The sequence below is a fragment of the Phyllostomus discolor genome, chromosome 3, assembly GCF_004126475.2.
Source record: "Phyllostomus discolor isolate MPI-MPIP mPhyDis1 chromosome 3, mPhyDis1.pri.v3, whole genome shotgun sequence".
Lineage (NCBI taxonomy): Eukaryota > Metazoa > Chordata > Mammalia > Chiroptera > Phyllostomidae > Phyllostomus > Phyllostomus discolor.
Genome location: NC_040905.2, coordinates 13670021 through 13685505, shown reverse-complemented (window position 1 = coordinate 13685505; position 15485 = coordinate 13670021). Strand labels below are relative to the sequence as shown.

At 37.7% G+C, this 15485-nt stretch overlaps 1 protein-coding gene across 2 annotated transcripts in view; it reads right to left on the bottom strand.

Annotated features, from left to right (window-relative positions):
• Nucleotides 1-15485, bottom strand: part of GOLPH3 (golgi phosphoprotein 3) — a 40767-nt gene that overhangs the window by 4951 nt on the left and 20331 nt on the right. The window contains exons 2-3 of one of the 2 annotated variants that reach the window (XM_028513929.2): nucleotides 14647-14778; nucleotides 9849-9963 (exon numbers count right to left, since the gene is read on the bottom strand). In XM_028513929.2, the coding sequence (XP_028369730.1) occupies nucleotides 9849-9963; nucleotides 14647-14778 (247 nt within the window). The remainder of the gene's footprint in view (nucleotides 1-9848; nucleotides 9964-14646; nucleotides 14779-15485) is intronic. The other variant, XM_036020232.1, reaches the window with a different exon arrangement.

Here is a 15485-nt window from a genome sequence, read left to right as displayed (position 1 = left end):
GTCACAAAATAAAAGTGAAGGTTATGCAAAGTGAAATAAAGGAAAATGTACAGAGAACCAACAGTGACGGGAAGGAAACCAGGACTCAAATCAACAGTTTGGAGCAGAAGAAAGAAATAAACAGTCACCCAGAACAGAATGAAGAAACAAGAATTCAAAAAAATGAGGGGAGGCTTAGGAACCTCCAGTTCCCATAAGACTATCAGCTGATTTCTCAAAAGAAACCTTGCAGGCAAGAAGGGGCTGGAAAGAAGTATTCAAAGTGATGAAAAGCAAGGACTACAATCTAGATTACTCTATCCAGCAATGCTATAATTTAGAATGGAAGGGGAGATAAAGTGCTTCCCAGATAAAGTCAAGTTCAAGGAGTTCATCATCGCCAAGCCCTTATTATACGAAATGTTAAAGGGACTTAACTAAAAAAAAAGAAGATGATCACAAATATGAACAGTAAAATAAAAACAAACTCATAACCATCAACAACTGAACCTAAAACAAACAAACAAACAAACAAACAAACAAAGCCAACAACTAGAACAAGGACAGAATCATGGAAATGGAGATTACATGGAGGGTTATCAGTGGGGAGTGGGAGAGGGGAGGATGGGGGAAAAGGCACAGGGAATAAGAAGCATAACTGGTAGGCACAAAACAGACAGGGGGAGGTGAGGAATAGTATGGGAAATGGAGAAGCCAAAGAATTTATATGTACGACCTATGGACATGAACTCAGGGGGAGGAATGCTGGTAGAAAAGGTGGTGCAGAGTGGAGGGGAATAAAAGGGACAAAAAAAATGGGACAACAGTAATAGCATAATCAATAAAATATATTTTAAAAATAAAAAAGTAAAAAAATAATACTGCAATAATGATACATAGTTATCAGATGGGTACTAGACTTATTGGGGTAATTACTTCATAAAGTATGTAAATGTCTAATCACTATATGTAGACTAATATAGTATTCTATATTAACTGGAGTTGAAAATTTAATTTTAAAAAATGATAGAGATCATCTAATTTTATCAAATTTTGTACTAAAATAAACAGTACAATTTAATTTATTCCCCTCCAGAGAAACAGAAGAAAAATACAACTATGTTTACTTGTCAAATAAACCATGAACCCCTTAAAGGCCGGGCCTTTGGATCCTAAGCACCTGGAACATTTTCAAGCACAGCAGTCAAACGATGGAACGGAAAGCAGTGTTCAAAATCAGCTCCCCTAATGTGGAGATGAGCCAAATATTAAGTTATGTTCGGCCTTTCTCTAGCTGTTGTCAGAAAGCAGCCAATAGCAAAACAAGATGTTTGTTTTCTGCTAAAAACCCATCTGCAACAAACAGATAAAAAGTTTCCTAATTAATATGTTATTCCTGAAACTGCTACTACATGTATACCCCACCTATAAGGCCTGGAAAGTCTGTTTAGGCTATGTACGGTATTCTGTGGTGACAAATAATATAAAGCTAATTCTTCAAGGACAAACATCTTCACCATTTTAATCCTGTTTTAATATAACACTTTCTTTTGAGACAGAAATGTTTAAAATAAACCAAATGATTTTTTTCACTACAAGAGTTTTTCTCTACAGAAGACTAGAAGGAAATATATCAAAATATTAATCTTGCACTGGCCAGTGTGGCTTAGTTGGTTGGAGTCTCATCCCAAAAGGTTGTGGGTTCAATTCCTGGTCAGGACACATACCTAGCTTGTGGTTCAACCCACTGGTTATCTTTGAGAGTTCTGTGTGACAAATTTTCTTTATTGTATGTTCTGTATTTTCCAAATGATCTCCAATGAACATGTAACTACTTTTATACTAGAATAATTTTCTAAATTGGGGCATGTTAAAGATCAACCACAGGAACTTTTATTATATGCAAAAGCTATAAGGTTGAAACTTCATAATACTGAGAGAAAAACCTTAAACTGCACTGTCTACTAGAGGAGGCATTAACCACAGGCTTTTAAATTTAAATCAATAAAAATTTCAGTTCTTCAGCTGCACTAGCCACATTTCATGTGCTCAACAGCCATGTGTGGCTGGCGATACTGTTTGGATATCAATAAAATGGAACACTTCCACTGTCACAGAAAATTCTGGTGCACAGTGCTGTCTCAAAACCTACTACTATTGCCCTGGCTGGTATCAGTGGATTGAGTGCCGCTGTGAACCAAAGGGTCACCAGTTCAATTCCCAGTCAGGGCACATGCCTGGGTTGCAGGCCAGGTCCCCGTATGCGGTGTGGAAGAGGCAACCACACATTGTTATTTCTCTCCCTCTCTTTCTCTGTTTCTTCCCCCTCTCTAAAAATGAGTAAGTAATTTTTTTTAAATCGACTACTATTCAGTGGGCCACAGACAAAATTATTTTAGCGTGTGAGTTAACACTAAAAAATACAGGGCTATGGTAGAGTAATCAGTCCTGGACTTGCCCTCTCACCTTAAACAATGAAAAATCTGGGTAAAATATATGAAACAACTGTTTTCACCTGCTAATCAAAAGGCAGCCCAGAGCTGTGATCCTTGAGAGAAAACTAAGTGAGCCCTACTACTGACCAAATTTTCTACCTAAAGGCACGTTAAAGAAACAGAGCAGGACAGAAGACCCAAAGTAGAGCACAGAAGTCACACTGGGTCGAGGCGGCGGAGGTCGGGGCAAACCACCTGGAACACGCACAGCCGAGTCCTGGGAGAGGGAACTGTGCAGGCTGAGGGCTCTAGAAACCTGCATGGTATCCCCTCGGATCTGGCTGAAAACAAAGCCAAGCATGTTAAGGTGAGAAACTCCACAACGTTAGGCAAAGAAAAATTACGAGAAAGTTGTAAACTGAACAGGGATTAAAATAATTTGGCTGCCAACCAGCCTCAGTGGAAAGGCTCAGTGAGACCATAGGACGCTCAGACAGGACTCCAGAAGGCTCACAGCTTTGGAGCAGGGCTAAACTAGCCCTTGACTAAAGGGCTCCTCTAGACCGGGCCTAACAAAGTTAAAAAACAAGCCAGTCTGCAAGCAATTTAACTATCAAAACAAAATTCAACAGTCTACATAAAGGAAGACAATAAAACTCAGCACTCAACAACATGGCACTCAACATCCAGCATCCAATAAAAATTGCTAAACTTGTGAAGACAGAAAACATGACCTAAAATTAAGAGGGATAAGAAAATCAATAGAAACTGTCAACCAAATCTGACATAACAGACCATGGAGACAACGGACTTAGCAAAGACTTTAAAATGGCTATATAAATATTTAAATAATGTAGGGAAACACATGAACACAACAAAGAGAAAAGAGCTATTCTTCTTGACGTTTCACCAGAGGACACGTTTAATGGTTTTAGAGAGAGGGAAAGGGACAGAGAAACACCAACATGAGAAACGTCGGTCTGCTGCCTTCTGTACGTGCCCCAGCTGGGCATCAGATCCACAACCTATGTATGTGCCCTGACCCGAAACTGAATCCACAACTTTTTGGTGCACAGTACAACACTCCAATTAACTGAGCTACCTGACCAGGGTAAGAGCTGTTTTGTAAATGAGTAAATGATCTGGAACTGCTATGTTTCATTTTGTGATTCACTCTGTATAACTATAAACTTAAAAAAAAAAATTATCAGCCCTGGCTGGTGTAGCTCAGGGGATTGAGTACCGCTGCGAACCAAAGGGTCGCCAGTTCGATTCCCAGTCAGGGCACATGCCTGAGTTGTAGGCCAGGTCTCCAGGTGGAGTCACATGACAGGCAACCACACATTGATGCTTCTCTCCCTCTCCTTCTCCTTACCTTCCCCTCTCTCTAAAATAAATTTTTTTAAAAAAGAAAAAAATTATCAAATAATAGTGTTGGTACCATGAATTATTAGGAAATTGAGGTCACCATCTACGTTTAGAAACGATATGACTTTTTCCAATTAAAAAAACCCTGCAAAATTAGCTTCCATAAAAGACAATCACTGCATTCAATTTCCTTGGTAACTTCAAAAAGGAGAACAGCTGCCCTGGCCAGTGTGGCTCAGCTGGCTGGAGCATCATCCCATAACAGAGAGCTTGTGGGTTCGACTCCCAGTCAAGGCATATGGCTAGATTGCATGTTTGACCCCTGGTCTCAGGTCTGGGTGCATGTGGTCCTCGATCTGGGTTCATATACTCTAGGTGCGTACGATCCCCAGTCTGGGCACATATTAGAGACAACTGATTGATGTTTCTCTCTGTTCCTTCCTCTCTGAAAGTCATGGAAATAAAAATGCCCTCAGGTGAGAATTTAAAAAAAAAAAAAAAAAGACACGAGCTCAAGTATATTTGGGGGCCCTATTAGACTTTAAAACCTAATCATACTTAAAAAACCATAATTCAATAATAAATAAAAACTTATTTCCGTTTCTGGTGGTAAACAAGCTCATACCTACATTTAATGCTAAGAAGTCATGAACAGTTACTTGATGAAGCATTGTAGCCTCATGTTATAACAGCAAGCCAGAGTTTCAGCTTGGTCGTCTCCTAGCCCTGAGACTTCGGGCAAAGTTCCTTAACCTCTCTTTTCTCACCTGTAAGGTGAAGATAAGTATACTCGGCACATAGGGTTACTATGAGGATTAAATGAGCTAAGATATACCAAGTTCTTAGAACAGAACCTGGTACATGGTAAGCTCTCAAGAAACATTAGTTACCATTATTTATCCACATACAGAATCAACACTTTGGCAGAAAGAATTTACCATATTTATAATGGTCTAAAAACAATCATGTTAGGTTCTGAAAATACAAAGACATAGTTCTAACTGTAGAAACTTAAAATCAAGTGAGGAAAAAAGATGAATATAACTATACTGGCTAGAATAAGATGCAAAAGGGCCATAAAAACAGTAAGAATAAAGTGCCCAGAGAAATAAGAAATTACTCAAGCTTAATGTTAAGGAGTATTTCTGGGAAAGTCACAGGAGAAAGAACTTTAAAGCTAAATCTTGAAACCCAACAGGATTCAACACCCTATAAAAGGACGAGGAGCCTGCATTCCAAGCAGGAGAAATAAAGTGGACAGGCAATGGTTACATGGAGAATTTTAACTGCTCTACCAGCCCCACTGTCTCCTCAATAAATGCCTGCCTGCTGCACCTTTCACCAGAGAGACTGGGTTTTGTATTGGTTTCCTAATGCCATTGGCAAGTGGTAGGCAGCCTAGTCACTAGGCTGGAAGTGGCTAGGTTGTGTTTTCTGACATTCTCAATTAACTTTTGGAAATTTAAACTAGTAAACATAAATTACTCCCAAGTGTCCATCAGTGGATGAGTGGACAAACAACTATGGGACATTTACACAATGGAATTCTATTCAACTGTAAAAAAGAAGAAACTTTTGCCCTATGCGACAGCATGGGTGGACCTGAAGAACAGTATGCTCAGTGAAATAAGCCGGTCAGAGAAAGACAAACACCATATGATTTCACTCATATGTGGAATCCAATGAATAAACTGAACAAACAAGGAAAACAGAGAAAGTCTCATAGATAGAGAGCAGGCTGACAGCTGTGGGGCGGGGGGGAGTGCAGACAGTAGGGGGTGGAGAGATTGAGCAACAAGGAAAAAGGACTCATGGACATGGACAACAGTGTGGTGATTGCTAGGGGAGGGGAGTATAAAGGGACTAAATGGTAATGGAAAAAACAGAATTTAAAAATATGTTTTAACATCAATTAATAGCCAAATTTACATTAAAACCTATAAAAAACTATAGTTCAATTCTAAGGTAAATTATTAGTTAACCATGCTTATAATAATTTGTCAGTTATCAAAGAAATAACATTCCCTAGCAATTCACTGGTCAAAGAGAGAGATATTCTATACCTCGGAGAATGTATTAGCCATCTATCCCCAAACAATGGGGGGGGGGGGCAGAGTGGGGGGAGTGCAGAGGCAGAGAGGGGGGAATGGGAGGCAATTAAGATCATTCTGAGAAACTCAGTTAAATTTCTCTTTGCAGACCTAAAAAAAAATCCTATTGCTGCTATACAATAATTTTTTCTTTTTCATGGGAAATAAATGGAATCAGTTTATGACTTACTGTTTATTGTATCTGAGTCATACTAAGGTTTACCTACAACTTATCCACAATTAAATCATATATATTGTAACCAATGGAACAAGTAATGCTTACAAAGTTGCTGTAAGAAACTTCTCAATTCCAAAATATGCTAATTTACAGTTTAGTGTTGCTACTAAAAATGAGGAGGGACTGAACACAGACAGACCCACCTTCAAATAAGGTGTTCCACTTAAGGCTACACGTTATTATGGGCAATCCTTCCTGCCTCAGAGGAAGTAATAAAAAGGGAATTAGACATCATCTTCTTTTGTAGCAACTCCCTGGAAAAGGGCAAACTTGTGTGTGTGTGCTCGGTTCAACAAAAATGTTATTCAGATCTCCTCAGGTATTTGAAAGCAAGAAGAAATCTCCTAAGTAGAAAGCTAAACCAGTGTAACAAGCAACTGTTTAATACTATTTTTGGCAACCCCCCAAAAATAAATGAGTGGTTCAAGTGTCTTGGTATCCTGACATTTCTGCTTTTTGTTTTAAAAGAACCAAATTAGGCAAAACCCGAAGAATAAACTCACCCTTGAGACTAGCATACTCTAAGAAACCAGCACCAGCTGGGGTGGGAGAAGGGTAGCTGGATGAGTAAAGAAAAGATACAATAAAGGTTTACCCTATGCTAGCTACTAAAAATATCGCTGTTCCAATTTAAGCAGAATATTAAATACCTTTTAAATACTTGCAATAAATGCCTGAAAAATGAATAGTACTAAAAACTCCAGATTAAAAGATGTTACTGGAATCCATACTATTATTCATCAGTCCCTAATTTATTCACTATTTACATGAAAAGACTTTATTAAGTCAAAAAGCAAATTTAAAATGTACAGAATTTACTTACTTTTTTGTAAAGAAAACTGAGAGAAGTACCATATTTTGCCATGTGTAACACACACTTTTTGCCCAAGTTTTTGAGGGAAAAATAAGGAGGGGCATTATATGGGGGTAGTACTAATTCCATATCTATATACCATAATACAAAAGATTTTTTTCCCCTGAAAGTTTGGGCCAAAAACATGGGTGCACATTACACATGGCAAACTCCAGTACATACACAGAGGAAAAGCTCCCCAAAGGTTATGTCCTCTGCCCAGAAAATACTTCAGTAGAACGTCTACCTACATAATTTTACTACAAAAAACTTGTCTTCCTGGACATTAAATTACACAACTAAAAGTAGCTGTTCAGAAATCTGGCAATCTGGTGACACCTTGTGACCAAGCTGATCAACTGCATGCCTTAAGATTTCAGAAAGCCAGAAGCTCTTTATTTTCTCTTTTTAAAAGATTTTATCTATTTTTAGAGAGAGGGGAAGAGAAGAGAAAGAGAAGGAGAGAAACATCAGTGTGTAGTTGCCTCTCATGCATGCCCTACTGGGGACCTGGCCCACAACCCAGGCATGTGCCCTGGGCAATCAAACTGGCAACCCTTTGGTTCATAGGCCCACGCTCAATGCACTGAGCTACAACAGCCAGGGCCAGAAGCTCTTTATTCTTAAAAATATTGTTAAACATTTTTAAGTCTTTGCATCAAATACGTGTATATTAATTTTTAAATTAATGAGATAGACTCATATATAAATAATGTTCACAATTTATCAGGAGGTTTAGCATGTATGATGCACAGTGTAAGTGATAATAAAACTAACCCCTGGGTATCTCCCTACCACAGGTAAACTTTAAGAAGCCCTCCTTCAGGCCAGCTGAAAACCTAATTACAAAGTCTCATTTGCAGTAACAGGGGTGGTCAACAATGGCAGCACAAAATGAGCTCAACCCGAAGATTGCTCAGGTCAGTGATCTTCAAAGGATGTACAAAATGATCCACTAGGGTACAGTTACAGGTTATTAGCACTTCCACTTTTTTCTAAAATAACTGTATGTGTTAATACTTAACATATACAATTGATGTTAATCTCTGAGTCTGTCAGATAGCCGCATGTCACCAACATAAACGGAAGGCGGCTACCCAAAGAGAGGTGACAGTATATACACAGAGGAAAAGCTCCTCAAAGGTCATGTCCTCTGCCCAGAAAGTACTTCAGTAGAACGTCTACCTACATAATTACACAATGAGTTGGGCAGTGACACGCTCTGTTGGTATGTGTTGAGTAAGTGGACTTGTAGACGGTATTATCTAGTTTTAACCAAACAAATCCTCATAAAATGGGGAAAGTAATTTTAAAAGATCCCTGCAGAAGAAATGATCAGTTAAGACATCAGCAATCTCATAAGCACAAAGAAGAAAGAGTAGCCCTGGCTAGTGTGACTCAGTGGATTAAGGGCCAGCCTGTGAACCAAAAAGTCACAGGTTCAATTCCAGGTCAGGGCACCTGTCTGGGTTACAGGGCAGGTCCTCAGTCGGGGGCACAGGAAAGGCCACCAATGTATGTTGTTCCTCACTTTCTCCTTCCCTCCCCTCTCTCTAAAAATAAATAAAATATTTAACAAAAAAAGAAAGAAGGTAAAGAATAAAGTTTCTCTCGCTCAATGAGGTAAACAACTTTACCAGCAGATCTACAAGAGGGTGGTCATAACCAAAATTTCACAATTATCAAAACGAAGAATGAATCCTGCCCTACGTGTAAAGTGCCCATTATGGCTCTAAAAGCTAATAATGTAGTGTGTATATTCAATTTTTACATAAACAAACATGCAAAGCTCAAAATTTTATAACTAAAAGAACATCCTAGTAGGGACTATTATTTTACAAACTCTGTAAGTGAAAAAATGACACCACGTTAATTACCAATCTCTGACCAAGTCCACATGTTTAAAATTTATGCTAAGCAACGATATGTCTAAACACTAAATGAAATAACAACACATGTACAGCTGAGCCTTACACAACACATGGGGTAGCAGCACGGACCCCGAGCAGTCGGAAATCCACATACAACTTTTGACTCCCCCAAAACTTAACTGCGAATAGCCTCCTGTTGACCAGAAGCCTTACCAGTAAAATAAAGACGATTAACACATATTTTACTTTGTTATTATATATACTGTATTCTTGCAATAAAGTCAGAAAAAAAGTCATTAATCAAGTCCTAAGGGAAAACAAATACATTTACAGTATTGATTGAAAAATGTCACATATAAGTGGACACATTGAAGTTCATGTTCTTCAAGGGTCAACTGTACGCAGAAGAACAAGAAAACTCAGGTCTTGTCGTACCAAAGGCGCTCTCTGCCTAGATTAGACAAATACACAAATAACATACAATGAAAACTGAAACCTATCATTTCTGAGCAGCAACTGAAGAGCCCGAGACCTGTCACGCTCCTCCTCCTCCTCCACCAGTAACCGACAGCGCTCTAGGTGGGGGCAGTTCCACCTGTCTGTCTGCCTGCCTGTCAGAGGGAGAATGAGTGGCCGTGACAGACTGACAGTGTGACTGAGAAATAAACTCATTTTAAGCCTTTGAGGTCTGGGAGTTGTTTGTTACCAAAGTGACACCTAGCCCACCCAGAGTAAGAGAGCACGAGGCGGTTCTGCTGGAGGAGGATGGGAGCTCTAGGGGAGGTCAGTAACATCTCATTCGACATGAGATGTTACTGCTCGGTCTTGTTAAAGGGCATGAAGTTTTAAAAACCACTACTTTCCCTGTTCAGTGACTGATATCTTACAACTTATGCCTAAATTACAAAATAAGCTCTTGGCTATTTTGTCTAAGTTCCTTTTAAAAGGATTTTAAATTTGCGCAAAAAAAATTTTACACAGAATTCAATTTTTAGTCCACACACAGACACTTACCACTCAGCAGCTCGATCCAGTTCTGGACGGTTTCTGGAGGCTGAGTCTCCTTAACATGCTTCAGGGCTTCGTCGAGGAGGACGTCCCCCGTCGGGGCATCGGACTTACAGATCACCTAAAATGCAAGCATTAAGGAAAAAATGACCCACAGATTCCTGAAGAGGCTTGTTCTCTTTAAATGAAAAACTCAATTATGCAAGTAACTCATTGTGGCTAAAGCCCCAAGTGTACATTCAGTACCAAAGTTCAGGTTTTAAATTACTTCTATATTAAGAAAATCCAACCTTTAACCTAAGCAGATTAGCTACGATCATGAATAAAAATAAGCTTAATTAGTCAGGCAAAGTGCTAGAACAGTTTATACTAACCATAATTACTTTCACTACTCAACCTTAGGCTATGTACCCATAAATTATTTTTTAAACATTTATTAATCCCAGAAACAGTTTCAATTATATGTAAAAACTCAGTATATGATACAAGGTAGCATTTAATCAGTAGAAAAATTTGTCAATAAATGTTATTAAAACTGTCTAATAAATTAATAGTTAAAATTAAGATGACTCCTCAGAGTTTATACCACTATAAAATAAAGATTTATATAATGAAATATAATTTGGAAGGTGAGAAACATTTTGTCAAAGTTCTGACAACGTAAAGAAAATACCAACAGGCTTGATGACATAAAATTTTTAAATACTACAAATTTCTGTCTCAACTATATTAGGATGCAGAATCCACCCTAACAGCGGAAAAACCCAGAGTTGGGGACGAGACGGGAAACTGCTACACTGCTTCAGCCAAGCAATAGGCCCCTGTAGCCTTCATTAATGTTCTTGCTGCCTCAGCAACAAATTTCCAGTTTAAATTGTATAATATCACATTTAAATCTGTTATATTACTCAATTTAAGCTATTAAAATGTTATGAAATTTAAGAGCATTATTTTTTACATGCAACAGTCCTCTTTTAAATTTATCCTCAACAATGCATCCTTTACATTTTTGTTCAAAAAATGTAATCATCTTCTTCTAAAAGGCTGAAATATACATACAATATCTATGAGACGGTGTGACCCACTAGAAATACATTAAGAACCACAAATGCGCCCTGGCTGGCGTAGCTCAGTGGATTGAGCGCGGGCTGTGAACCAAAGTGTCGCAGGTTCAATTCTCAGCCAGGGCACATGCCTGGGTTGCAGGCCACGGCCCCCAGCAACTGCACAATGATGTTCCTCTCTCTCTCTCTCTCTCTCTCTCTCCATCTCCCTCCCTTCCCTCTCTAAAAATAAATAAATAAAATCTTAAAAAAAAAAAGAACCACAAATGCATAACACAAATCTATTTTTAAAAATGTTAGTAGTTCTATTAAAAAAAACAGGTAGAAATAATTTTAATGTATTTGACTTAACCAATTATAGCCAAAATATTAGCATGCAATTAATTTTTTATTTTTTAATCCTCACCCAAAGATATGTTTATTGATTTTTACAGAGGGCAGGGAGAAACATCGATGTGAAAGAGAAACATCAATCGGTTGCCCCCCATATGCACCCCAACCAGGGATCAAACCCACAACACCTTTTGGTATGTGGGGTGACACTCTAACCAAGTGAGCACATGGCCAGGGCTGCAATAAATATTTTTGAATTGAGATCGTTTACATCCTTCTTATTCCACAGTAAGTCTTCAAAATACAACGTGTGTTTTTATTCACAGAATGCCCCAATTTGCACTAGTCACATTTCAAGCGTCTGGCTCACAGACAAATGTGGCCAGTGGCTATCATACTGGACAGTGCACATGTGGAATATTTTCATCATGGCAGAAAGTTCTTTGGACAGTGCTCTTGGAGACCATGCTTTCAGTAAGGGGGTCAGAGAGAACGGGAAAAAAGGAGAACCTAGGGAGAGCAAGTTGTATGTCTATATACTAGGGTCATAGCACACCACTTCGTACTACCCACTCACTCCTTAAACCTATGCAAGCTAGCTTCAGTGCCCGCCTCATGCCCACCCCACCCACTTTGAGAGAGGTCTTACATCAGGGTCCCAATAACCTGGGTACAAGTAGATCTTTTTTATGAAATTCTGTCCCCTAATCTGTCTCAGAAGGACCACTTTTCTCTATCAACTCTGCAACTATTCTAGTCCACCTAACCTGGTTATCTTTCACGTGGACTAATTTAAGTTCCCTCGCTAGTTTTAACCCTTTCAATCGATTCTCTTCAGTGATGTTTACATAAGACAAATCTTATCATGGCATTCCACTGTTTCTGCTTAAAACTCTTTGGACTCCGAGTAAGTTCTAAACTCCTTAAAAAACTCAGTAACATGTAGCCCACTGGCAAATATTCTGTGCCCACACCTGTAATTTCTACTTTTTTTGTTGTTGTTGCTTTTTCCTTTGGAGGAGGAGGTCTCCTTCAATCTGAACAGATAACCAAAGGGGATAAGACATTTGTGGGAAAGCCTTCATCAGCAAAGAAACCAAAAAACAAAGGAAACAAAACTTTGATGAAACACAGATAACACAAAGGAAACTTTCAGAAAAGCCATAAAGTCATCAAAGATCTTAAAGATATCACACCAATAAAACAAGAATGAGAGCCACGACAAAAAACAGTAAAGAGCTCCTGGAAATAAAAAACATGAGTGCCACCATAAAAAAAAAAAATTCAACAGAGCGTTAAAGGTAAAAGAAGTCAGAGAATGTCAATTACATCTCAATAAAACTGGGAAATACACAAAAAGCAGAAAGAAAAAAAAGAAAAGAGTAAGCCAAAAGGCCCACATCCAACTGATAAGAGTCCAAGAAAGTGGAAGGCAGAAGATACAAGAAATGTAAGAAAACTATCCAAAACCAAAAGACACATTTTAGAATTAAAAGAGTGCATGCATAATGAATTTTTAAAGACTCACATCAAGGCAAATCATACAATTTCAGAACACCAGGAATAAATGGAGATCCCCAATGCTCCCAGAAAGAAAAAAGCAGATCTCATTCAAAGAATGAAAATCAGAAGGGCATCAAACTTTAACCACAACTCTGTAAACTATAAGACAATTTGGAAAAACTTCAAAAAGTCCATGAAAAAAGACTTTAAATCTAACGTTCTACTGCCAGCCAAATAAAACTAAATTGCAAATAAAACTGAAGCAGCATCTACAGGAAGGCAAAGTCTCCGAACAGTCTCCTGCGAGGACGGAAGAGAAGCTCAGATCCAGCAGAGGGCTGAAAGCAGTCAAAATGGCACAGGAAATGCCAGGAGAACCCAAGCATAACTCACTCAGACTGGAACACAAGGTGAATTTTAATGGAGTTAATGGAGTTACATGGTGTATTTTAACATCTGAAGATTAATACTTTTAAGTTTTCTCTGATGGAGCACGTAAGAAAACAGGACAGCTACAAAGAAAACTGGTTTAAGTGTGTAAATTAAATCACACTCGATTTTTCCAAACGATGTATCAACTACCTACTTAACTAAGATCCCAAAACACAGAGACTGAAACAAGAAGCCCACACAGGCAGGGAACACGTGTCTTGGTCATTGCTGTATCTCCAGGGCGAAGCACAAGGCATGGCAGACTTAGCGCTAAGAAAATGCTGTGGATAACCAACACAAAACGGGTCTTGTTACCACACAAAGAAGTATGAATATCAGTACAAAGAACCAGTATCAATATATTTTCTCTTCAGGTCTGGGATCCATAACATTAATGCAAAATTACTTATAACTACTATAATTACTAGCAACCTATGTGTATATTTCATCAATAACTGTAACAGCAGATTCTTAAGGTCTTTTCCTCCATAATTCTGTGGCTGCACAGTAAAATGAAAGAAAATTACACTCTGCTTTATAATATAGTTATCTAAAACAGTAATTTTAAAACTAATCTTATGTCAGCTCATTTGACTTTAACTTTAAATGCCCAGGCAAGAATTTTAAAGTCCCATGAAAATATTTTCTGCTATATCATATTTACTTTATATATACCTTGAAAAAATTATTAATGGCTTTCTTTCCTATAGGATTATTACCCTGTATAGTCTATCAATGAAAAAAAAATTCCATTCTGACCTAAAACTGTTTGGATTGCATTAGGACACTATATTAAGGAAAAAAAACAGTTTTGAAACACCATGCCCCCAAAACACAATGAAAGTTATGTCAAGTCTTCCCAAATTACCGTATTTCACCATGTACAATGCGTATTTTGCCCAAATTTTTGAGGGAAAAGTAAGGATGCATGTTATACATGGGTAGTACTAATTCTGTACCTATATAAATGTTTTAATTCCTTTATTTATGCTTATGTGTTAAAAGTGTAATTCTAGACAGCAACGATATCCGTATGCAAAGTAATACCCTAGAACATGATAATTAGTTTTGTTTCTAAATATAAATAAATAAATAACTGGCTTTAAAAATTGAAACAAAAGATTTTTCTCCTGGAAGTTTAGGCCAAAAATGTGGGAGTACAGTATACATGGGAGTGGATTATACATGGCAAAATACAGCATGGCTTTCAGCGGCAGCAAATGAAGTTTGGCGTCTTTCTGAATGTGTGAGATGCAGTGGCCAGTGACTGTAACAGTCATTATGCACAAAGAACCAGGAAACCAAGAACAAAAAAAAAAAACAAAAAAAAAAATACAGAAACATGATCCAATAAAAACTTTAAAATCAATGTCCTCTTTAATTTTTTAAACCCATTAGCAAAAACACTCTTCATTTTCAGGCAGCACAAATTCTTTATTTAACAAGGATATGTTATTCGGCACTCCTCTTACCTTTCTTGTTAATAGACTTTTACGTCTCATTCCACAAGCCTCTAGTTGTAACCTTCCTCTCAATGCTAATTCAATTAACATACAGCCACGTAATCCAGATGATATACAGTCATTCCAAAATGATGTATAACCCTATTTTAGAAAAGAAAAGAAAATAACTAATTTACTTTGAATTCAGAGTCAAAAACAGAAATATTTTTGCCACTTGGTGCCTTTTATCTTTGTCTTTCCATAATTATAATTTTAAATACAATATTGAAAAAATACAAAAATACAATTACTATATATTACTAATCTAGAATTTTCAGGATTTTTCAGGGCTTACTGGTTTTTTTTACCACTTATCCTTATATATGGAGAAACAACAAGTAACTTTGGAAATCAGAGGTTTAAAAGTACAGTGTCTTTCATTCCTTGTTAAGGTATGTGTTCATTAGGCTCTTTCACACTACCAGCCCCAGGGCTCAGGCATCCAGCATCCTCAGATTACAGTGGCTTATTATTAGTATACCTGGGCACATTAAGCAGCTCGGGAAAAACATTTGTTCTCATTTATTTTCTTTAAAGAAATACAAATGGCTAATTAGTACATGAAAAGATGTTCAAATCACTAATCATTAGAGAAATGCAAATTGAAACTATAATGAAATACTACTTCATACCTGTTAGAATGGCTACTATCAAAACAAAACAGAAAAGAAAGTGATTCATATTGGCCAGGATGTAAAGACACTGTCATCAGAGACTTCCCGCCAAGATGGAGGTGTAGGTAGACACACTGTGCCTCCTTGTACAATGAAAAAAAGTACAACAAATTTAAAAACAGAAAATAACCAGAA